General features: G+C 46.6%; 1 protein-coding gene across 1 annotated transcript in view; it reads right to left on the bottom strand.

The window, feature by feature from the left end:
• LOC141060779 (aspartate aminotransferase, cytoplasmic-like) overlaps window positions 1-25,257 on the bottom strand; it is a 56,993-nt gene that overhangs the window by 24,401 nt on the left and 7,335 nt on the right. The window contains exons 2-4 of the mRNA XM_073557133.1: window positions 23,990-24,155; window positions 17,374-17,555; window positions 16,397-16,514 (exon numbers count right to left, since the gene is read on the bottom strand). Of these exons, the coding sequence (XP_073413234.1) occupies window positions 16,397-16,514; window positions 17,374-17,555; window positions 23,990-24,107 (418 nt within the window). The 5' untranslated portion in view covers window positions 24,108-24,155. The remainder of the gene's footprint in view (window positions 1-16,396; window positions 16,515-17,373; window positions 17,556-23,989; window positions 24,156-25,257) is intronic.

Here is a 25,257-nt window from a genome sequence, read left to right as displayed (position 1 = left end):
TCTCCTCTCTCTCTGTTCTTTCTTTCCCCTCTTTCTTTTTTTTCTCTCTCTGTTCTTTTTTTCTGTCCCATCTTTCTTTCTCTCTGTTCTTTCTTTCTTTCCCTCTCCTTTCTTTCTCACTCTCTGTTTTCTTTTTTCTCTCTCTGTTCTTTCTTTCTTTTCCTCAGTACCAGTCAGTGTTCCCACAGTAACTGCCACTGTGCCCACAATGCCAGCCACTGTGCCCTCAGTACCAGTCAGTGTAATCAGCAGTGCTATATGGGTGTGGTTGGGGCGTGGACATGGGTGTGGTCGGGGCATGGCCTAAAATTTGCCACGGCGCGCTGCAGCACACAGGAGCCCCAGGCAGAATACAGGGGCCCGTGGCAGCAAACAGGGGGGCAGAGACAGTGCACGGGGCCCCAAACAGCGCACAGGGCCCTAGGCAGCACACAGGGGCCACTGGCAGTGCACAGGGGCCCCAGGCAGTGAACAGGTGGGCAGAGACCACATACAGTGCCCCAGACAGCGCACAGGGCCCCACGCAGGACACAGGGGCCCCAGGCAGTGAACAGGGGGGCAGAGACAGCACATGGGGCTCCAGACAGCACACATGGGCCCCAGGCAGCGCACAGGGCCCCAGGCAGCATACAGGTTCCCCAGGCTTTGCACAGGGGCCCCAGGCAGTGAACAGGGGGCAGAGACAATGCGCAAGGAGGGAAGAGACAGCATGCAGGACCCTGTGTCTCTGCCCCCTGTGCGCTGTCTCTGCCCCCCTGTGCACTGTCTGGGACAATCTGTGCGCTGTTTTGGACCCCCTGTGCAATGTCTGGGGCCCCATTTTTGAGTATATCACTCAGTCCTGTGTGATGTCTGGGGACCTTATGTGATGTCTGAGGCCCCTGTGCAATTTGTGATGTCTAGGGCTCCTTGGTGATGTTTGGGTCCCCTGTGCGATGTCTGGGGCCCCTGTGCAATGTGGAATGTGCAATGTCATCGGCCCCTCTGCCAAGTCTGGGGTCTCTGTGCAATGTCTGGGGCCCCCGAGCAATTTCTGGGTCCCCTGTGCAATGTCTGGGGCCCCTGTGCAATGTGCAATGTTTTGGGCCCCTGTGCAATGTCTGGGGCCCCTGTGCAATGTGCAATTTCTGGGGCCCCTGTGCAATGTCTTGGGCCCCTGCGCAATGTTTGGGGCCCCTGTGCAATGTCTGGGGTCCCTGTGCAATGTACAATGTCTGGGGCCCTTGTGCAATGTGCAATGTCTTGGGCCCCTGTGCAATGTCTGGGGTCCCTGTGCAATGTGCAATGTCTGGGCCCCCTGTGTGATGTCTTGGGCCCCTATGCATTGTCTAGGGCCCATGTGCAATGTCTGGGGCCCCTGTGCATTGTCTGGGGCCCCTGTGCAATGTTTTGGGCACCTGTGTGATTTCTGGGGCCCCTGTGCAATGTCTGAGGCCACTGAGCAATGGCTGAGGCCCCTGTGCAATGTGTAATGTCTGGGGTCCCTGTGCATTATCTTGTGCCCCTGTGCGATGTCTGGGGCCTCTGTGTGCTGTCTGGGGCCCCTGTGCGCTGTCTTTGCAACCCTGTGCGCTGCCAGGGGCCCCTGTATGCTGCCTCGGTCCCTGTGTGCTGCTTGGGGCCCTACGCGCTGCCTGGAGCCTGTTAGGACGGCGGAATGCACCAAATATAAAATAACAGGAGGTGCGTTCGCCGCCCGGAGTCCACCGTGCGGTAGGTGACAAGACCGCTGCTGAACAATGGCAGATGCACCTAATCAATGAGGTACTGCGCTCGGGTTAACGTCACCCGAACGCTAAGGACGGCTCTGTTCTGGCACAGAGTCACAAGAGGCAATGTGATGCCGAGACGCAGCTCTGTTAATGTCACAGAGACCTGCGTGTGGCGTCGCAACAGCGACCAAGAGTAGCTGCGGTTAGTGCAGCACTGCGGCAGGTAAAGCCGCAGACGTCGGCGCTGAGACACGGGCGCTGACGGACGCTAGTCTAGGCGCAGATCACGTGGCGTGTAACTTGCCACAAGCTGAGACTGACTATCCAACTCTCTGTCACCATTCGTAATATCCGAGGGAAGGGGTTTCATAATGCGTCAGTCACCAGTCCACACATCCGCCACCATACACACAGCATAATAAGCTACACTAGCGCATCGCCGAGCTGCCATGCGGGCTTTTTATAGCGATGCGCTTCCGGGACCTTCCATTAGCTTGGGAAGGACCAATCAGATCCGACGTAGGACCTGAGCATGTGACCCCTGCTCTCCAGTGAGAGGTCAAGTTGCGGGCATGCCCAGTAGCACGGCATGAGGACTTAGCCTCAGGAGCAGTTCCCTGCAGAGCAGTTGGGCTGCTATTGCTGCACCAGAGGTGGCAGCAACATCCAGGCTGTCAGAGCGAGTCTGAGCAGCAAGCCTGGCTCGCCGTGTTTGCTGAGCAACATCTGGAGCAGTCGAGGAAGAATGGGAGACCGCAGGATGTCTGGCTCTGGACTCCCACTGTGCAGTGCCAGGAATCCGATGCCTAACATTGCCCCTCCTAGGGTCCCCTCACCTCTGAGCCTCACTGCGCTCAAAAGCCGCGACCAGGAGTGGTGCATGAATATTCTCCACCAGGTCCAAGCATCGGGACCATGACCCTTCCAGTCCACCAAATAGAACTTTTTGCTATGGACAAACCTGCACCCCACGATGGCGTTAACCTCATACTCGTCAGACGAAATGTCTGATGACCCGGTGGATGGCTCAGAAAACCGGACCATGTGAACTGGTTTGAGGAGGGACACATGAAACACGTCCGATATGGCCAAATGTGGAGGAAGAGCCAGGCGGTAGACCACTGAGCTAAGTCGCTCGAGGACCTTGAACGGTCCAATGTATCGTGGTGCAAACTTGGGGGACTCGACCCGCAATTCAATGTTCCGGGTGGAGAGCCACACCATGTCGCCAGGGGAGAAGCTTGGCGCGGGTCGCCGGTGCGTGTCGGCGGACGCCCTCATCCTTTCTTTAGATGCCCTGATAGCATCCTGAGTGTGATCCCAAATGTCCCGGGCCTCCACTGCCCAGTCTGCCACCCTGGAGTCAGTGGAGGACACCGGCATTGGGACAGGAACGCGTGGGTGTTGACCATAATTTAGGAGAAAAGGCATCTGACCAGTGGAATCGGCCACCGCATTGTTTAGGGCAAATTCGGCCCAAGGCAGCAAGGATACCCAGTCATCCTGCCTGGCAGGGAAAAAATGTCGTAGATAGGTGACCAAGGTCTGATTGGCCCTTTCGACCAAGCCATTTGTCTCGGGATGGTAGGCGGAGGACAGATTTAGCTCGATGCTGAGTAAGCTGCAGAGCTCCCTCCAAAAATGAGACGCAAACTGGGGACCTCGGTCACTTACGATTTTGTCCGGCATACCATGTAAACGAAATACATGCTTAATGAACAGGACGGCCAGACCTCGGGCGGAAGGTAGGCGTGCGAGTGGCACCAGATGTACCATTTTGGAGAAATGGTCGGTAACCACCCAGATGACCGTACTGCCACTGGACTTGGGCAGGCCAACTATAAAGTCCATGCCCACCATTTTCCATGGTCTATCCGCTACTGGCAGGGGAAACAAGAGCCCCGCCGGCCTCTGTCTAGAGGGCCTGTTCCAGGCACACGAGACGCATGCTTTCACGTATGCCTTGACGCCTTGAGCCATATGTGGCCACCAATATGACCTTGCCAGGAGTTCGGTGGTCCATTTATTACCAAAATGGCCACCTAGCCTGGAGGCAAGTGCCCAGGCAAGAACCTCCGGCCGTAGCCGAGGAGGCACCAAGGTCTTGCCTGGCGGTACCGACTCGAGAGCGATAGGAGCCACAGTCGTAAAACTCTCCGGAGGGAGAATTAACCGGGGCTCAGCTTCTCCTTCTTCCGCTGAGACCACCGAGCGCGAGAGGGCATCTGCTCGGATGTTCTTCTCCCCGGATAGGTAGTGCAGGGTGAAGCGGAAGCGAGAGAAGAAGAGCGACCACCTGGCCTGATGGGAATTCAGGCGTTGGGCCGTCTGAAGATAGACCAGGTTTTTGTGGTCCGTGAACACCTGAAAGGGGAACTGGGCTCCCTCCAGGAGATGTCTCCACTCGGAGAAAGCCAATTTCATGGCCAGCAGCTCCCTGTCGCTGATGGAGTAATTTTTCTCCGCCGGTGAAAAGGTCTTAGAGTAGAAGCAGGGATGCTTCCGACCTTGAGCATCCTTTTGGCAAAGGACTGCTCCTGCACCGACGGAAGAAGCGTCTACCTCAAGGATAAACGGCTTATCCACATCGGGACGGTGTAAAATAAGAGCGCCTGCAAAGTAGGACTTTATGGAGGAAAAAGCCTTAGAAACCTGTTCGGTCCACGCCTTAGGATTAGCTCCTTTTTTCGTGAGAGCAACCAAAGGAGCTACCAGAGTGGAGAAGTGGGGTATAAACTGACGGTAATAATTAACGAACCCCAAAAAGCGCTGCATCGCTTTAAGAGAATGGGGTTCCTGCCAGTCCATAACCGCTTGCAGTTTGGCCGGGTCCATAGCCAACCCCTGGGCCGAGATGACATAGCCCAGAAATGGCAAGGACTCCTGCTCTAACTGACACTTCTCCAGCTTGGCGAACAGGGAATTCGCCCGCAGGCGGTCGAATACCCTGCAGACATCTTTCCGGTGGGTGGGAAAATCTGGCGAAAAGATGAGGATGTTGTCCAGATAGACCACCACCGAGGTAGAAAGCATGTCACGGAAGACGTCGTTGACGAAGTCCTGGAAGACAGCGGGCGCATTACAAAGGCCGAAGGGCATGACCAGATATTCATAATGGCCATCCCGGGTATTAAAAGCTGTCTTCCATTCGTCTCCCTCGCGAATACGGATCAGGTTGTATGCCCCTCACAGGTCTAGCTTTGTGAATAGCCGCACCCCACGCAACCTGTCGAACAACTCGGAGATCAACGGGAGAGGGTACTTATTCTTTACCGTGATGGCATTGAGACCCCGGTAGTCGATACAGGGGCGTAACTCTCCACTCTTCTTCTGAACGAAGAAGAAGCCTGCCCCAGCCGGTGACACCGACTTCATGATAAAGCCCTGAGCCAGGTTCTCCCGGATATATTGGGACATTGCCTCTGTCTCCGGAAGAGACAATGGGTAGACACAACCTCGAGGAGGTTCTGTGCCCGGCAGGAGGGCAATCGGGCAATCATAGGGACGGTGCGGCGGGAGTGTCTCCGCAGACTTCTTAGAGAAGACGTCCGCATACTGATGGTAAGGTTCAGGAAGCGTGGAGAGATCTGTAGGCAGCTCTGTAGATGCTACCTGAAGACTGTCCCTTAGACACCTTCCCTCGCAGTCCTTGCTCCAGCCCAGTATTCTCCCCGACGCCCAATCAATGTGAGGGGAGTGACAACAAAGCCAGGGAACCCCGAGAAGTACCTGATCGATGCCATGAGGCATAATAAGCAAGGACAGGGTCTCCCGATGTGAGGGGGACATGGCAAGACTGAGTGGGACTGAGTGAGACCGTCTGATGGGTCACTTGAGACGGCAATGGTGCCCCATCCACCACCCTGATGGTTAGAGGTTGTGGGAGTAATACCAGGGGAATAGAGTGACTCTGGGCAAAACTTGAGGACATAAAGTTCCCCTCGGCCCCGGAGTCCAGAGTAACCTCTGCCTCCCAGGTGGAGGAACCATTATCCAGAGTACCCCGGAATACCGGCTTAGGCGAAAAGGGCTCCATCTGGGACTGGCCACCACCTACAACCATGGAACGGGGTCGTCCCTTTGGCCGCTGAGGACATGTGCCAGCTGAGTGGCCAAAGTGTCGGCAGTGATAACAGCGCACAGAGCCCCGCACCTGACGTGGCTTAGTACCGGTGCGAGATACCTCCATGGGCTCGATGGAGGGAGGCTCCTGAGCGGAATGGCTCAGCGGTTCGGTAAAGGTGGGAGCCAGGTTAATCTTACGTCTGGATTGAGTCCTCTCCAGCCCGCGCTCCGTGAACCGGAGATCAATACGGGTGGAGACGGAGATCAATTCCTCCAGAGTTGTGGGAATATCTCGGGTGGCTAGAGCATCCTTGATGTGCTCAGCTAGGCTTCTCCAGAACACTGGGACTAACACTTTGTCCGGCCACTCCAGTTCGGAAGCCAATGTCCGAAACCGGACAGCATAATGGCTAACCGAGAGTGACCCTTGTGTTAATGCTAACAGTTGGAGAGCCGTATCATGTGTGACCTGTGGTCCCAAGAAGACCTGCTTCAGCGCCGCGAGGAACTGAGCAGGCCCCTGAACCACGGGATCATCACGTTCCCACACCTGTGTGGCCCACTGCAATGCCCGGCCAGCTAACAAGGAGACAATAAAGCCCACCTTGGCCCGCTCTGTAGGAAACTGTGCAGCCAGCAACTCCAGGTGAATGGAGCACTGACTGACGAATCCCCTACAGGTGGCGCTCTCACCCGAAAACTTATCGGGGAGCGGGAGGGAAGAGATTGCTGGCGAGAGCAAAAGTGTAGGCACACGTGAGACGGCTTCAGCGACCGTCTGGGCGGCAGCTAGCGCAGCATTCGCAGCTGAGTTGGTGCTCTCGATAGCCGCCAACCTGCTCTCCAGCTGCCGAATGTAGCGCTACAGCTGCTGCACGTCTGCCATTGTCAGCCAGACCCTGGCGCTAGTGTACTGTTAGGACGGCGGAATGCACCAAATATAAAATAACAGGAGGTGCGTTCGCCGCCCGGAGTCCACCGTGTGGTAGGTGACAAGACCGCTGCTGAACAATGGCAGATGCACCTAATCAATGAGGTACTGCGCTCGGGTTAACGTCACCCGAACGCTAAGGACGGCTCTGTTGTGGCACAGAGTCGCAAGAGGCAATGTGATGCAGAGACGCGGCTCTGTTAATGTCACAGAGACCTGCGTGTGGCGTCGCAACAGCGACCAAGAGTAGCTGCGGTTAGTGCAGCACAGCAGCAGGTAAAGCCGCAGACGTCGGCGCTGAGACACGGGCGCCGACGGACGCTAGTGTAGGCGCGTATCACGTGGCGTGTAACTTGCCACAAACTGAGACTGACTATCCAACTCTCTGTCACCAGTCGTAATATCCGAGGGAAGGGGTTTCATAATGCGTCAGTCACCAGTCCACACATCCGTCACCATACACACACAGCATAATATGCTACACTAGCGCATCGCCGAGCCGACATGCGGGCTTTTTATAGCGATGCGCTTCCGGGACCTTCCATTAGCGTGGAAAGGACCAATCAGATCCGACGTAGGACCTGAGCATGTGACCCCTGCTCTCCAGTGAGAGGTCAAGTTTCGGGCATGCCCAGTAGCATGGCATGAGGACTTAGCCTCAGGAGCAGTTCCCTGCAGAGCAGACTGCGCTGCTATTGCTGCACCAGAGGCAAGTCTGAGCAGCAAGCCTGGCTTGCCATGTTTGCTATGCAACACCTGGAGCGGTCGCGTAAGAATAGGAGACCGCAGGATGTCTGGCTCTGGACTCCCGCTGTGCAGTGCCAGGAATCCGACGCCTAACAGAGCCCCTGTGTGCTGCCTGGGGCCCCCATGTGCTGCCTGGGGCCCCTTGCGTGTGCTGTCTGGGGCCCTGTATGCTGTCTCTGCCCCCCCCCCCGTGTGCTGCCTGGGGCCAAGTTCGCTGTCTGGGTCCTGTTCACTGTCTCTGACCCCCGTGTGCTGCCTGGGGCCCTGTTCGCTGTCTCTGCGCCCCCCCCCCCCCCCCCCCCCGTGTGCTGCCTGGGACCTCATCATTGACTATATCACTCAATGGTTCTGAAAAGCCTGAAAAATCTGATCTACAGCAGCTGAGGTATATTCTGACCCAGAGGAGTATAATCTGGCCTAGGCCACTTTAACTCTGGGTATATTCTGGGGGGATTAATCTGGCCTGTTACACCGGGTCTAACTGTGTTCTGGTCCAGATGTCTGGTCACAGATGTAGTCTTCAGTGGGTCACATTTGGCATCTTCCATTGCCTGGTATCAGCTGTATCTTCCTGTGCCCAGTATCTTCAGCATCTCCTGTGCTGACTATACCATGACATTATGACCTCATGTGACACTAAAAATGCTGAGTGCCAGAAATTGCCAAATTTGGACCAGTACAGACCGCACCGGTGTGACCAGACCAAAGCAGTCAGGTCAAAATTATTTTTACTACTTTTTTTTAACCCCTTCCTAGCACTTTTGAACCCAACATAATCATGCAGCCATCATTTTCCTTGATTCGTGCCAATATAATTATAACAATTTTTGATTTGGGCGAATCTGAAATATGCTGTCAAATTCAAGTCGACTCTGATTTGCTGATTATGAGAAATTACACCTTGGATGCCAGTCAGAGGCCTCTCATACAGCCAATTCAGACCTCCTGCTTTGCACTGAGAAGAGGCAAAACCCCTGAAACTTGTGTCAGCTAATCGAGTATCTGGTTTGGCTTTTAACCTAAGTCATATTGCAAGGCTCGATATTGATTTTCAGGATTGACACTTCCAGTAGGTGACACTAGAGTTTTAGTCCTCTTCTTCTCTGAAGAGATAATTTGCATATTTCATTTCCCTGAGGAGCATTGTATGGCCTATAAGTCTCATTACACTGGCAAGTCTCCAGAAGTAAAGACGTCACCCCTTAGAACCCACTAGAAAGTTGGCAGGCAAATCTACTACATTATCTTCTTCACAAACTGCAAGCTATTCTGTCCAGAAAATAGCCACTGATGGAGAAGCTTTTGACCAGAACTGCCTACCAACCTCCAATGTGAGGTGTTTTATGACTGGATGAGGCTGATAGACTGGTCACATGCTCCTCCGTAAGTGGCCATTTTATGGACAAAACTCACCTGCGGTCTGTGAGGAAGGCGACATTAGGAGGAGGAGGAGAACCTGTAATACTTACAGTGAGGAAAAAAAGTATTTAGTCAGCCACCAATTGTGCAAGTTTTCCCACTTACTGTAAAAAGATGAGAGGGGCCTGTAATTGACATCATAGGTAGACCACAACTATGAGAGTCAAAATGAGAGAATAAATCCAGGAAATCACCTTGTCTGATTTGGCAAGATTTATTTTTCAAATTATGGTGGAAAATAAGTATTTGGTCGCCTAAAAACATGAAAGATTTCTGGCTTTCACAGACCTGTAACATCTTCGTTAAGAGGCTCCTCTGTCCTCCGCTCATTACGTGTAGTAATGGCACCTGTTTGAAATTGTTATCAGTATAAAAGACACCTGTCCACAACCTCAAACAGTCACACTCCAAACTCCACTATGGTGAAGACCAAAGAGCTGTCGAAGGATACCAGAAGCAAAACTTTAGCCCTGCACCAGTCTGGGAAGACTGAATCTGCAATAGACAAGCAGCTTGGTGTGATGAAATCAATTGTGAGAGCAATAATAAGAAAATGGAAGACATACAAGAACACTGATAATCTTAATCAATCTGGGGCTCCACGCAAGATCTCACCCTGTGTGGTCAAAATGATCACAAGAACGGTGAGCAAAAATCCCAGAACCACACGGGGGGACCTAGTGAATGACTTGCATAGAGCTGGGGCAACCGTAACAAAGGCTACCATCAGTAACACACTACGCCGCCAGGGACTCAGATCCTGCAGTGCCAGAAGGGTCCCCTTGCTTAAGCCAGTACATGTCCGAGCCTGTCTGAAGTTTGCTAGAGAGCATTTGGATTATCCATAAGAGTATTGGGAGATTGTCATATGGTCTGATGAAACCAAGGTAGAACTGTTTGGTAGAAGCAAATCTCGCCGTGTTTGGAGGAGACAGAATGCTGAGCTGCATCCAAAGAACACCATACCTACTGTGAAGCATGGGGGTGGCAACATCATGCTTTGGGGCTGTTTCTCTGAAAAGGGACCAGGATGACTGATCCGTGTACACGAAAGAATGAATGGGGCCATGTATTGTGAGATTTTGAGTGAAAACATCCTTCCATCACCAAGGGCATTGAATATGAAATGTGAATGGGTCTTTCAGCGTGATAATGATCCCAAGCACACCACCAGGGCAATGAAGGAGTGGCTACAAAAGAAGCATATGAAGGTACTGGAGTGGCCTAGTCAGTCTCCAGATCTTAACGCCATAGAAAAGCTTTAGAGGAATTTCAAAGTCCGTGTTGCCAAGCGACAGGCCCAAAACATCACTGCTCTAGAGGAGTTCTGCATGTAGGAATGGGCCAACATACCACCAACAGTGTGTGCCAACCTTGTGAAGACTTACAGAAAATATTTGACCTCTGTCGTTGCCAACAAAGGATATATAACAAAATATTGAGATAAACTTTTGTTAATTACCAAATACTTATTTTCCACCATAATTAGCAAAATAAATCTTGCCAAATCAGACAAGGTGATTTTCTGGATTTGTTTTCTCATTTTGACTCTCATAGTTGTGGTCTACCTATGATGTCAATTACAGGCCTCTGTCATCTTTTTAAGTGGGAGAACTTGCACAATTGGTGGCTGACTAAATACTTTTTTTCCCCACTGTATATGTTACTAAGGGGGCCATCATGCATTAAATTAAAGATAAAAAGCTAACCATTTTATGCCCCCTACCCGTACTTGCATAATCTTGCCCAATCATGGAAAATGTTTTTCCCTGTAATACTGTATTTTTGTCCATATAGAAGAATTTTTCTCTGTGCAGTAGGATTTCCTAGGTTACATCCTAGGACAAGAGCGGAGACAATGACAATGATGACAGCAGTCCAGTGACACGAGCAGGAATGGGTCCTCTGAGACAATCTCTTTTATCATATTTATCGTGAGAAACTGCATGGGAATAGATAGTGAACTTCCGAGTACTACAATCCCGTCACTCCACTGCCATCAAAGAGTATTTATGTCAGTCCAAACGCAAATGTAGGGCCTGATTTTTTATTGCATTTGTGCTTTTTATGTAGAGTTTTTGGTGTTTTTTGCCTATTTTTTAATTCATTTTTATTCCTCTTTTATTTTGCTCTATTTTTAAAGTCTATTTTATGTTTTCACCTTTTTTTTAGTTACTCATTATGGGTGATATTGGAGGCTTTATAGATCTTTTTGGCTGATTCATCAAATGCGACTTTATAAAAAGTGGTAAAAATTTTGTGCAGATGTGCTACAGTTGACCCCCCACACTCCATTCACCACCACCCTCCAGTAGCAATTTTATGTATGGTTGTAATTTTTTGCCCAAATGTGACATTTTTTGCTGACTTTTTTTTTTTTTTTACAAAAGAGACACAAAAACAAGCTAAAAGCAAATTTAACCATTTCACGACCTATGACATATAAGTACTTCATAGGTATTGTATCCCCCTTTGATATTGGCTCCGGTGCTGAGCCTGAGTCTTTTCAGGCACGTGGCAGTTGATCTGTCCAGCTGACATGTGCCTCTAACAGCCATGGGTGGAATAGTGATCATTTAACATCAGCAAGCCAGACGTGCACCACTAACCTCACCCATTGGCGCCCCTGTCACATGATTGCGGGGTGCCAATGTGTTTACATGACATCCCGGGGTCTGCAGGAGACTACTGTTGCTTCATTGCCAATTTGCTATGAGAGTTGCCCCATGGCTGGCGGTCATAGCAGATGATCAATTCTGCTACCTATAGTAAGGCTGAAGCCCTAATATGAGCAGAATGAGCGATCAGAAGATCGCAGTCTCAAGTCTCCTAAGGAGACTATTGAAACTAGTAAAAAAGTAAAAAAATTGTTCTAAAAAATATAAAAATAATAAAAAAATAAAACTTCAAATCATCTCCCTTTTTGCACCATTTAAAATAAAACAATTTAAAAAAATCAGAAAACATCTATTTATTTGGTATCATTATGTGCAGAATTGTCTGATCTATCAAAATATACAAAGAATTAGCTTGATCAGTAAACGGCGTAATGAGAAAAGAGATATCAAAACGCCAGAATTACGTTTTTTTGGGGGCGACCAGAATGGTGACCGGTCTGCAACCCTGTCTAATGAGGAAAGGTTGCAGGATCTGGGATTGTTTAGTTTGCAAAAGAGAAGACTGAGAGGAGACTTAATAGCTGTCTACAAATATCTCAAGGGCTGTCACATTGAAGAAGGATCAACTTTATTCTCATTTGCACAAGGAAAGACTAGAAGCAATGAAACTGAATGGGAGGAGACACAGATTAGATATTAGAAAAAACTTTTTGACAGTTAGAGTGATCTATGAGTGGAACAGGCTGCCACGAGAAGTGATGAGTTCTCCTTCAATGGAAGTCTTCAAACAGAGGCTGGACAGACATCTGACTGGGATGATTTAGCGAATCCTGCTTTGAGCAGGAGGTTGGACCAGATGGCCCAGGAGGTCCCTTCCAACTCTACGATTCTATGATTCTATGAATGCAACAAAATGCAATAACGGGCGATCAAAACATCATATCTACCCCAAAATGGTATCAATAAAAACGTCAGCTCGGCACACAAAAAATAAGCCCTAACTCGACCCCAGATTCCGTAAAATGGCGACGCTATGGGTCTAGGAAAATGGTGTTTTTTTTGTTTTGTTTTTTTTACAAACTTTGGATTTTTTTACCACTTAAATAAAAAAGATTCTTGACCTGTTAGGTGAATGTGAACTCGTAATGACCTGGAGAATCATAATGACAGCTCAGTTTTAGTATTTGGGGAACATGATGAAAAAAAAATTGTGGAACTTTTTTGACAATTTCACTGCACCTTTTTCTCTTTTTCCAGTACACTATATGGTGAAATCTAGGGTAATATTCAATAGTACAACTCGTCTTGCAAAAAACACGCCCTCATGCGGCCATATTGATGGAAATTGATGTGATCTCTTGGTATCACAGACTTGGCCCTATCTTGGATTGCGTCATACCTAACAGACCGCACATTCAGCGTCTCCCACTCACACACCACCTCCTCACCGCGCCCCCTATCCGTCGGAGTCCCGCAAGGTTCAGTCCTAGGGCCCCTGCTTTTCTCCGTTTACACCTTCGTCCTCAGACAGCTAATAGAATCTCATGGCTTTCAGTATCATCTCTATGCTAATGACACACAGATCTACATCTCTGCACCAGATATCACCACCCTACTAAACAGAATTCCTCAATGTCTGTCTGCTATTTCATCCTTCTTCTCCGCTAGATTTCTAAAACTTAATATGGACAAAACAGAATTAATCATCTTTCGCCCATCTCACGTGACCCCCCCAATGGACCTATCCATTAAAGTAAACGGCTTCCCACTCTCTCCAGTCCCTCAAGCTCGCTGCCTCGGGGTTATCCTTCACATTGATCTCTCTTTCAAACCACATATCCAAGCCCTTTCCGCTTCCTGCCGACTTCAACTCAAAACTCAAAAATATTTCACAGATCCGTACATTCCTCAGCCAAGAATCTGCAAAAACCCTAGTCCATGCCCTCATCATCTCCTGCCTTGACTACTGCAACCTCCTGCTCTATGGCCTCCCCTCTAACACTCTCGCACCCCTCCAATCTATTCTTAACTCTGCTGCCCAACTAATCCACCTGTCCCCCCGCTATTCCCCGGCCTCTCCCGTCTGTCTATCCCTTCACTGGCTCCCCATTACCCAAAGACTCCAGTTCAAAACCCTAACCATGACATACAAAGCCATCCACAACCTGAGTCCTCCGTACATCTGTGACCTAGTCTTCCGGTACTTACCTGCACGAAACCTACGATCCTCACAAGATCTCCTTCTCTACTCCCCTCTTTTCTCCTCTTCCCACAATCGCATACAAGATTTCTCCCGCGCATCCCCCCTACTCTGGAACTCTCTACCACAACATATCAGACTCTCGCCTACCATAGAAACCTTCAAAAAGAACTTGAAGACCTACCTCTTCCGACAAGCCTACAACTTGCAGTAACCACCGATCCACTAAACCGCTGCACGACCAGCTCTACCCTCGCCTACTGTATCCTCACCCATCCCATCGTAGATTGTGAGCCCTCACGGGCAGGGTCCTCTCTTAGGGTGGTTTCACATTAGCGCTTTTTAAGCGCACGCACGGCCGGGGGTAGCTCCGCCCCCGAGCCGGCTCTCTGCCCGGCGTGCCCGCCCCTTGCTTGTAGCGCCGCCTCCTAGCGCACAGCGGCGCCTGCGATCGGCGCACCCTATCTTTAGCATAGGGTGCGCAGATCGTGCGCAGGCCGTGCGCTAGTTGCGCTTTGACCTGCGCTGCGCACTTTTGACGGTGCGCCGTGCACGCCAAAATCCGAAAAGTTTGATTTTGGCGCGCACGGCGCACCGTCAAAAGTGCGCAGCGCAGGTCAAAGCGCAACTAGCGCACGGCCTGCGCACGATCTGCGCACCCTATGCTAAAGATAGGGTGCGCCGATCGCAGGCGCCGCTGTGCGCTAGGAGGCGGCGCTAAAAGCAAGGGGCGGGCACGCCGGGCAGAGAGCCGGCTCGGGGGCGGAGCTACCCCCGGCCGTGCGTGCGCTTAAAAAGCGCTAATGTGAAACCACCCTTATCCTGTACCAGTCGTGACTTGTCTTGTTTAAGATTACTGTACTTGTATGTATTATGTATACCCCACCTCACATGTAAAGCGCCATGGAATAAATGGCGCTATAATAATAAATAATAATAATAATAAAGTTATGGCTCTGGGAAGGGGAGCAAAGAAAGGAAAGCAAAAAAAAAGGAAAATCCCAATGTCGTGAAGGCGTTCATAAGCATTTTTAATTTGCACAAAATTCATCAAACATGTGTGCTGTTTTGAAGCATTTGATGCCAAAAAATGTTAACAAAGACCTAAAGATGAAAAAAGAAAAGTGACTAATAAACCACAAATGATGAATAGAGCCCATATATGATGATACCATTGGTGAAGGTTTCCCTTCAAAATTAAAAGGGGCTTTCCACTACATAATCCCTTTATAATTAGGTTTTTAAATATTTTAATCCCTTAATGACGGACCAATTCCTTACATTTTGGCCTCTCCGCATTTCAGGCAGCTGTAACTTTTTATTGTTTTCCCCAGTGAGATTGTTTGAATTCTTATTTGCGGGAGAAAAATGCTAATATTTTCCGGCATTGTTTTGGTGTTCATACAAACTACAGTGTGGTTTTATTTTTTGACATAAATATAGTGAAAAATATTTTTTTTGCATTGTTTTGTGCAATTTTAAAATAAAATAAAAAAAAAATAAAAAAAATAAAATAAAGCAGCCATGTTTTAATAATCTTGGAAACCCTCTTTAAAATTGTCTTTCTAAGCTTAGAGATCCAGCTACTAGATGCTAATGATTCTATCTTCATATTTCTAATTATCCGGTCAAAAAGTGTTCTTGTTGTAGCCCACATTCACACGTTCAGTATTTGGTGAGTTTTTTACCTCCGTTTTTATAAGCTAAAATCAGGAGAGGAACTGTCAGAGGAAACGTATAATGCAAACACATCACCACTTCTGTATTTATCACCCACTCCTGGTTTTGGCTTAAAAATACTGAGGTAAAAAAACTCACCAAATACTGACTAAACTGATAGTGTGAACATGGCCTTACCGTAGAATGCAATTTAAGATCTATCAGACTTGACATTATCTTTGAAAAAGTAGGGTCACACAACTGTTTTCTCTCCATCCAAGAACAACGATCCAATTACTCTGATCAGAGTGTGATCAGACCGGTATCAGTTTTTCTCGGACGTGGAGAGAAAAAAAAAAAAAAAACACAAAAATTTTCCATCTTCTCTACTCTGTCAGTCAGTCCATGAAAATTGGACTACAGTTGGATGTCATCAGAGTGGAGTCTGATCTGTTTCATGGACCCATAGACTTGCCTTCCCTTTCTTGACCGGACACTCGGATCAAAAACGGACATGTCTCCTCTCCAACTGTTTCCGCTGACTACTCTGTCTGAGGAAAAAATTGGACATGTGCACAGCTCCATAGAATATCATAGGTAATATCATGAAAACTACCAGTAATACTCATACAAAATAATCAGTTGTGTGCACGAGTCCTAAAGGTGATATGTCATCATACCAAGTCTGGAAAATGTGGTAAAAGCTCCAAAAGTTTTACTCGGCCTCATACACTCTGAACTCGATATAGTAGAAACCTGAATGGATGGTTGCATAAGCTTTATGATATCCACCTTCTACACTCTCATTGGGCCCAAAACTTATGAATTCCATGGGGCCATTGTGTTTGGGACAAAGGATAACATGAACATTTTTGTAGCATAATACTAAATTTAATCCCCAAACATCCTTCCACCGAATGGTCAAAACAGGTTTCAAGAAGGGTAGAGAGAGACGCAAGCGATAGTTCATTCTTTGATAGGTTTGAAGAAAGTTCTTGGTGGACCTACAGATCTTGTATCTTTCACACATAGAAGAAGAACATACCATGAGCAAGTAGAGCAATATAAACTGAAGTTTTCTGACCGATATTATACCAACGATGGAGGAATTCTGCTCCTATTCTGAAAGCCCCGGTGGTTCCTGGTGTTTGCACACCACATGCCTGATCAGGAGAAAAAAAACATCAGTGGTCTTCACACAACTTTTTTCTTGCCATGGTTTGCAATCCTAAAGCAATGTGGTATATGGTGAATTTTAGAAAAAATATAAAGATGAAATATTACTCCCCCTTAGTACCCCAATCCATTTTCAAAGGAATTTATCAAAGGCATAGAAACATAGAATCGTAGAGTTGGAAGGGACCTCCTGGGCCATCTGGTCCAACCCCCTGCTCAAAGCAGGATAAATTAAAGGCGGACAGTCTAATGTAAATGGGGCCAATAGTCTAATGTTGGGGAAGAGGAGGATTTCCAAAAACCCATCTTTGGGAGCTCTGGAAGATGAGACACTGCTAAAAGAAGTTTGGCACCGGATTTCTCAGAGAACACAGGAGCAAAAAAGAAAAAAGAATCTCCCCGCACACATAGGGCGGATAGACTTGGAAAAGCTGAGTAAGTAAATAGCCTACATGAATGTGTTGCACTGAGCGTACAACAAAACGGAAGTGCATATGTGAATCTAGCTGCTGCCAGCAGATCTGCAAAGAACCGGGATCTGATCCAAGGAAAATGCATAAAAAAACACAAAGGATCCGCTGGTAGGCACTATTGCTGGAACCGATGTCGGAAGGTAGTAAGGAGTTAAACTCTCCACAAGTGGTTACGGATAGGTTTATTGCACAAAATATAAAAACACTACACGTTTCGATGGTGTACCGGTTTCTTCCTCAGGTGTATGTGAAGAACACAGGGACACTTGGCCAAGCCTACCTATGTTTGGGGGAGATAGCTGTCTGACAAACAATCAGCCGCAACAACTGAGAATTATATTGGTGTGGAAGGGGTTAATTAAAATGGACTTACCCTATTCTGTAGGATAGCATTGTTATCCTTCCCAAGAGCAAACTCTGTAGCTCCCCGAATAAACTCTGGTGCTCCGGACACTGGCAGATGCTCATAATTCCTTGTTGGGTCATTGACTATCTGAAGATAAACTTTTTTCACTGGCAGTGGGACCCATGGCTGACCATCTTCAAATAGGAGAACTATTAAAAAAGAGGATTAATCTTACTTTCAGGAACAGAACAAAAGAAGATAAAGGTGATACATCACCCTTAAGGATCACCAAGAGTGAGTGCTAGAAGACTTCCTAATAAGGACTAGATAATGGTGATTTATCTGATTTGTCTAGTGGTAAAATTGACTTGGGTTCTGGTCGGAATTCATTCCTGGCTGCTATCGAAGATACTTGTGGGGAGAATTTCCCAGTGTCCACCTCTGATAGAAGTCTCCAACAAATGCCACTGTATAGGCTGCCCAACGACAAAAGGATACCATCCGATATATATTATATTGTTGGTTTCCTCTGCTTGATCTAGCATTGTCTACAGCAATATTCCATTCATACAGACGTCCTGTGAAGTCTGAGATTTTGTGTGCTGAATCATGAAGTATGATGACAGAGTTGATTTTTTCTTTAAAGGGGGTATTTTAAGATATTAAATTACTTAACTTAGTTAGCATGAAATAGATACTGTACGTTTGCAATGGTCTTGATTTTTCTATCTGCTGTTATTCTCCTGAAATGAGAGATTTTACGTTTAATAGTATACAGCTGGTCAGGGCCGCCATCAGGACATTACTGGTGCATGGGGTCCAGTAAGCAGAAGCAAAGAGCCATGGCCGGAATGGATGAGACACGCCGCTCAGCCTACTCTGAGGCAGCACAGCTAAGCCACTGTATAAATGGCCTGTAGGCTGCGTGGCACGCTGGAGCCTGGGTTAATTACATTAGTTTGCTTTATTAAACCCCAGGGTCCTAGCCACTTACAGCCACAGCTGCTAAACTTGTATGGCCACAGCAGAGGGGACCGGTGGCGTCTGACATTAGTGATGCCAAATGCAGCTCGTCCGCCCTTTGTTCAGAAGCTGCTGGCATGGCCCAGGCCCTTGCAGCACATTATATGCAGGAGTTGAGGGCCCAAAAGTGATGAAGTTCGTGCGCGTGCACCCACTCACCCGTCCGACCCGTCATTCCCCCATCTGACCTCTCATTCGCCTTGCCACCTGCTACTCTTCTTGTGCCCCACTCCCTGCTCATGCAGTGTAAAGTTGAAGGCCCTCTCTGTCCGCTGCCTGTCTACAAACTATTAAGCAATTTTAAGTTCAACTCTACTGACTGCTTCAGGTGTGCCTGCCTGCCAGCAATAAGGTACAGTTGCCTATCTTAAAGGAGATATTCTAGTAACCTAATACTTATCCCTAATACACAACATATGGCATAATTATTAGGGCCAATTCACATGGCGGATCTCCAAGCAGACATTCTGCTGAATATCCACGGTAATCGCTTCTTTCATGCCTTCCATTCATATCTATGAGAGAGAGCAATGGAGAATGCAGGATGGCAGGTTTTAGCTGTAGCCATGCCGAGAAAAAACCTGTCGGCACCAAAATTCTGCTTGGAAATCTACCATGTTAGCTGGCTCTTACAATCGAGCGGTTGCACACATGCCTGTTATGAGCAAGGCCGGGTTTGTTTCATGTTATTCTCTCCCTGGTCTGGTCATGCGGGGGTTAATCTTCGCTACTTCGTTTTGGGTTCTGGTGGCTATTTCAGTCTGCTGTGGCCTGCAGACTAATGTCAGTGACAGTTAATGCTCCCAGACTAGAGCAGCTGACCCCTTGATACCGTATTTTGTCCTCTGCCCGTTTACTCTGCTCCCGTGACTTCCCTTTCCTGCCACCCCGCTTGTCTTAGTGTTTGCTCCCTGTGCTATAGCCCACACCCTGGATCTACCCCCATCCCCCCATCCACCTTCCCTATGACATGGACTTCTATAGCCCCATCCTAGATCTGCCCCCATCCACCTTTCCTACAGCCCCTTCCCAATATCCCTACAGTCCCTATCCCTATTCCCTTTTGTACACTTGCTTTGGCAAAACTAATGTGTATTTAGTCCTGCCAATAAAGCTTCTCTGAATTTGAATGTGACCTGGCTGGTCTTCTGACCTGTTTGACTGTCTCACGTCTTGGTTATCTCTGCTCCTGTGTGGCTCTGACTTCTAGCTTGTATATTTTTCCTAAGTGTTTCTGACTCGGCTCGTCTGATCACTGTTTAACCACCTGGTGGTGCTTGTGCTGCTGCTCAGTGGTGTTACGCTGTGTATGCAACCTCTCTTCTCTCACCAGCATCCCCTGGTAGAGGTTGTGCTATATTGCACTGCAGCAGCATTACAATGCCCAATCATCTGCTCCGCTCTTTTAAGGTGGGAATGAGATTTATGGGGGGCTCCTTTGTGGTGATCAGTGAGGGGTCCCAGAAGTAGAACTCCCACTCATACTGAGAACCGGGGCCCCATAGCTCTATCCCCTGAAATGAATGGAATGGCTGGTGTGGGTTTGATGAGGACATGGGGCAGAAGTGGAGTTTTTCCAAGAGTGGGAGGTGAGACTGTGGAAGGTTCGAAGGGTGGTGGCAGAGCTGGGGTGGAGCCTGAGAGCCGTCTCAAGGGGGCATGAAAATTTTGCTAATATAGGGCCCTGAATTTCCTTGTGGCAGCCCTGCAGCTGGCTTTCATTGAGCTCAGCCACCAAAGCCTGGCCCTAGAGTGTGAGAGTGCACAGTATCTACATTCCAAGAAATGGACTAACTCTTAACATCCCAGTCACTTCTTTCCAGTCTATTAATTTGTATGCAGCAGTTATCTGTTCACCTACCTTGCCCGCTCTTGCTCTCAGCTCCTGACAAGCTGATGTTATTAATCTTGCAAAATCACAATGCATTGTGACTTTAAGAGCAGTTCTCTTAATTACAGCTCTCACTTTTCCCAGCTGTGTGCTTGTTCATATGCCCTGGTATCTCTATGTGTAAAATAATGATAACAATGTACACTCCAGAACATACCAGTGACAACTGAATGTCTTACAAGAAAACTTGTGCTGAGCTTAGCAGTATTACTAATACTACAACTCTGCTACTCGCCATAAGTATCACTCAAGTAGTGTCTGCCCCCATCCCCCCAGAAACCAGAAAGTAATGAGACTGCACATCTCTGAACTGCTCAAAAAATAACATGAGAATATCGTTTTAATAGAGCTTAATGCTCTCATAGACCAAATAAACATAGTTTTCTGTGGATACAGCTTAACAGAGCCCATTGATACCTGCATGGGGCAAAAGTTGGTCATGCCCCAATAACATATAGATCAACATTATAGGTTGTATCAGAAACACATTATGCTGTCTATTTTGGCCACAGGGTCAGAAAAATGTAAAAGTAACTAAGTTATTCTATTGTAAGACAAAAAAAATGCCATTTTACTGAAACTGAGAACTGAGTGTGAATCTGCAGCTGCATCTCCCTCTTTCCTGATTTTCAGTTTCCTCTACACCCTGTGCTGTTTTACACTAGGTGATTTTTCTTTTAGAAGTTGTTTTTATTTAAAGTTTTTACAAAGAATAAGGCCGGGGTCACACTGGCGAGGAATACGGACGAGTGAGAGGCGCTAAAAGCTCGCATTAGACACGGACAAATGATTCTCTATGGGGCAGCTCCCAACAACCATATATTTCTCATCTGTATTCTACGGTCCGTGCCAATCACAGCATGCTGCGATTGTCAGCGTACTATGCCCGTAATACACCAATGCAAGTCTATGGGTGCGCAAAAAATACGGATTACACATGGACCACACATGTGACTTGTGAGAAATACGCACCAGGTGTCTTTTAGAAAAGCCGGCAATTCAGTGCACTATACAGTAAACTCACACTGACAGGTTTAATAAAGAAAGAAAGAATAGATTTAGCCACATAGAATACATATATATATATATATACACACACACACACAAGTCATTGTGACAAACATATATATATATATTTCACAGAGTTCTTCATAGCAGAATAGCTGCTAATTAAATTGCCGCCTTCTCTCAAATCATTCCCCAACCCAACATGAAATGACACATGGTTTACATTCAGTAAACCTTTTAATTTAAAGTTTTTTTTATATGTCCTTGACTAATAATTAGATGAGGGTTTGTGTGCAAAATTTTGGAGTTGTAGTTGTTATTTTAAGGGGTCAATTCGTGGGCTTCCGATTGCCCTATATTGGTGGCGAGAGGGTTAATCTAACAAAGGGTTAATGTCACCATTCGATTGTAAGGTGACATTAACCCTTTGTTAGATTAACCCATTCGCAACCGCTACAGGGCAATGGGAAGCCCACGAATTGTTTAACAACGAATTAACCCCTTAAAATAACAACTACAACTCCCAAATTTTGCACACAAACCCTCATCTAATTATTAGTCAAGGACATATTAAAAAACATGAAATGAAATGCTTTACTGAATGTAAACCATGTGTCATTTCATGTCGGGTTGGGGAATTATTTGATAGTAGTCGGCAATTTAATTAGCGGCTATTCTGCTATGAAGAACTCTGTGAAATATAAATATATATATTTATATATGTTCATCTCAGTGACTTGTGGGTATATATATATATATATGCATTCTATGTGTCTATATCTATTATTTCGTTTCTGTTATAAACCCTGTCATAGGGCTCCATTATATGTCCATTTTGCAAGGCGGCGAGAAAATCTCACCATACGGATTGCATACGGATGCCATACGGATTACACACGGATGCAGACATGCGCAAAATACGCAACCACACCTTGCTTACGGATTGCCTACGGAGCACTGTTTAGGGGTCATTCATCCGTATTACGCCTGTAGACTACGGACCGTATTTTGCGTCGGTTAGTGTGACCCCGGCCTAAGGATTGAACTGCAGACTAATGAAAGATGGGAAGATGCCACGTCCCCATACTTGCACCAAAAAAGTATCTCAGCTGTTTAATACATGTGAAGAAATGTACTTTCTTTGTAAAGGTCCAACCAGCATTACTATATGATGCCACTACCTGTCAAGGTCAATAGGGTATTCCCATTTTGGACATTTCTGGCGCACCTTTGCGGCAGGGTGTCTTCAGTTACTTGTAAGGTAGATTCCAAAACTTGCCAAGCATGTTTGCTCAACAATTTTTGGAACTCCTATCCAACACCAGAGACTTTTCTCATGATAGATGCACGTGCCAGTGGGCTTCAAAGGAGACCATGATTTTATTAAGGGCAGAGACAGACTGCCGTATTTCTCGTGCGAGAATCGCATGGGAAACCTCGTGCTGCCTTTCAGCTCTCCTAACCTGAGCTTGACAGCTGCATAGTAATCCATCACGCTGTCTTACTTAGGTCAGGAGAGGTGCCGGGCCAGTCCGTGCAGTGCGATGCAATTCTCGTACGAGTTATATGGCAGTCTGACTCAGCCCAAATACTGAAGCACTGCAGTATATAGTACATGCAATCAAAAGACCACAGGCTCATATGCCCTCTGCGGACAAAAAAATACAGTGAAATGTTAACAGGTTTTTTTATCCTCATCCAAAAATACTAAATATTTAAAAAATAAAAAAGCATAAAAGTTTTATTAAAATGTACAATTTTTTAATCCATAAGCCAAGCACTGTTAAAAAAAAAATTGCATTGTCAAAGCAGCTGTTTTTTGGTTCCCGCTCATCTTCTAAAAAATAAAAAGAAAGACAATAAAAAGTGATCAAAACATCTTATTTACCCCAGAATTGTACCAGTAAAATGTACAGCTCACCAATCATTCAATCGGCTCCGTTGATGCAAAAAATAAAAAAGTTATGGGTCACGGAAAATGGCATTACTTTTTGCCTGTTGTTATTTTTCAGGTCAGAATTCAGAATTATTGAAGCCAATTACCATAAGTAATAAAATAAATTGTACAGGTTTTATATCGGCTGGAATCATACTGACCTAACGAGCCACGTTTCCAGGTCATTTATACTGCACACTGAAAGCTATAAAAACGGAACCCAAAAAACAGTAGCAGAATTTAGATTTTATTTTTTGGTTTTTCTCCAATTCACTTCATTTAGAATTTTTTACTCTTTTCTCAGTATATTATATGGTTATTTTTTTCTTGCAGACTCTCACAGAATATCTCAGTATATTTCCATGTAAAGCGGAAACAACTTGTAAAAAGGATCTGTAGAAATATCTGTAAAAAAAACATCTAAATGGTTCCAAAACTAATTTGGCGGGTAGCAGCTAACATAAAACGGTGAAGACCGGATACAGCTTATACGTGATGGCCCATAAGTCACGGGTGAGTGGAGAATTCCCTTTATAGATATAGGAGTCTGGTGTGTTCCTTGATTGCTTTTTTACCAAATTTTCAGTGCCATTTTTGGCAAGAGTGCAGCACAAGCCTATCCCTTTACCATGCTCTTCTCAAACCTTAAAACGTTCCATACTTGTCGATGAAGAATGTGACTACAAGCCTCAGAACGGAGACTTTGAATTCATTTCCCAAAAATGAAATTAATTCAGAATAAAATTAGTTTCTACAATAAGGTGTAATCTCTCTTATAAGGTTACCTTTGTGCCCAAGGAAAACTTTCCTTCTATTCCGGTCTTGGAGATAATCCTCTTCCTGCTGCTTATCTTTATCCTTTATAGACCTTGGAACATCAAGAAACACGGAGAGAGTTGTCATCTTGAGTTCACCATTTCTTCACTGGAGAGGACTGAAGGAGCAGGTCTTCTGCTTAACCAAAACAAAATCTTAAAGGGTTGTCCTCGTCCACCTTTTAGGGTGTTTTTGTTTGTTTTTTGTTTTTTTACTTAACTTGGTTGTCGACTATTTTAACATCGATGGCTTATCCTTAGGAGAGGTCATCAATGTCTGATTGGTGGAGGTGTGACACCTATAGGAAGCAGGTGTGCAAAACCCGGACACGGCCACTATCAGTAAACAGAGCACTTCCGGCTGCCGGAACTGATCAGTTACGACTGCCCAGTTACGGAACTGCTCCATCTAATGGCCTTCGATGGGTAATTCATATCTGCACCCTGTTGACTTGAATATTGGGCGGATGTGCAGTACTTCGTCACAGTCACTATCAGTAGACAGAGCACCTCCGTAATTCGGGCTCCTAGAACAGCTGATTGGTGGGGGGGGAGTGTCGCTCTCCCCCACTGATCAGACATTGATGACCTATCCTAAGGCCTGGACATCAATGTTAAAATAATGGGCAACGGCATATAACCCAGGCAAAAAAAATATATATATATATTTTTGCAATTGGATTTTATTAAAAATTTTGCACCAGTTTCCTTCTCTAGCCTCTGTGTTACACTGTCTATGGCTGGCTGTAGAATGAACGATCTGAAATTCCATCAGTGAACCCATTCTGATGGTTGGGCAGGAGAGTTTGCAGCTCTTTTATCTGTCTGTTTCTGAGCTCTTCTCAGATGATTTATAATTGCAGACCGCTTCAGAGTCGAAAGTGCAGAGAAGCAAAAAACCTGCCAAAGTCAAAAGGTGCAAAACCAAATTGCAAAAATGTTATTTAACCTCAGATATATGTATTTAAGCAAAAAAAAGGAAAACTCTCTCTAAAGGGGGAAAATACCTTTAGGCAATTATTACTAACATACATTTGGTATATCAGCAAGAACTACTGTAGATGATTGATGGAGCAATAGGACAGCGGAATCAGACTACATGTCTTGTTTGTTGTCTGTTACCATGAAAACATATAGATGTGTGTCTGCAGATTCAAAACAATATGTAAAAGAAGGAATAGCATTGTATTGGATTTTCTTCTGCAGTAATGCTTTGGTAGGAACAGGGACATTGTTAA

The sequence above is a fragment of the Dendrobates tinctorius genome, unplaced genomic scaffold (assembly GCF_039654945.1).
Source record: "Dendrobates tinctorius isolate UK_male_01 unplaced genomic scaffold, ASM3965494v1 ptg000245l, whole genome shotgun sequence".
In the NCBI taxonomy this organism is placed as follows: Eukaryota; Metazoa; Chordata; class Amphibia; order Anura; family Dendrobatidae; genus Dendrobates; species Dendrobates tinctorius.
Note: the sequence above shows the minus strand (reverse complement) of the source record. Positions and strands in the feature narration are given on the sequence as shown.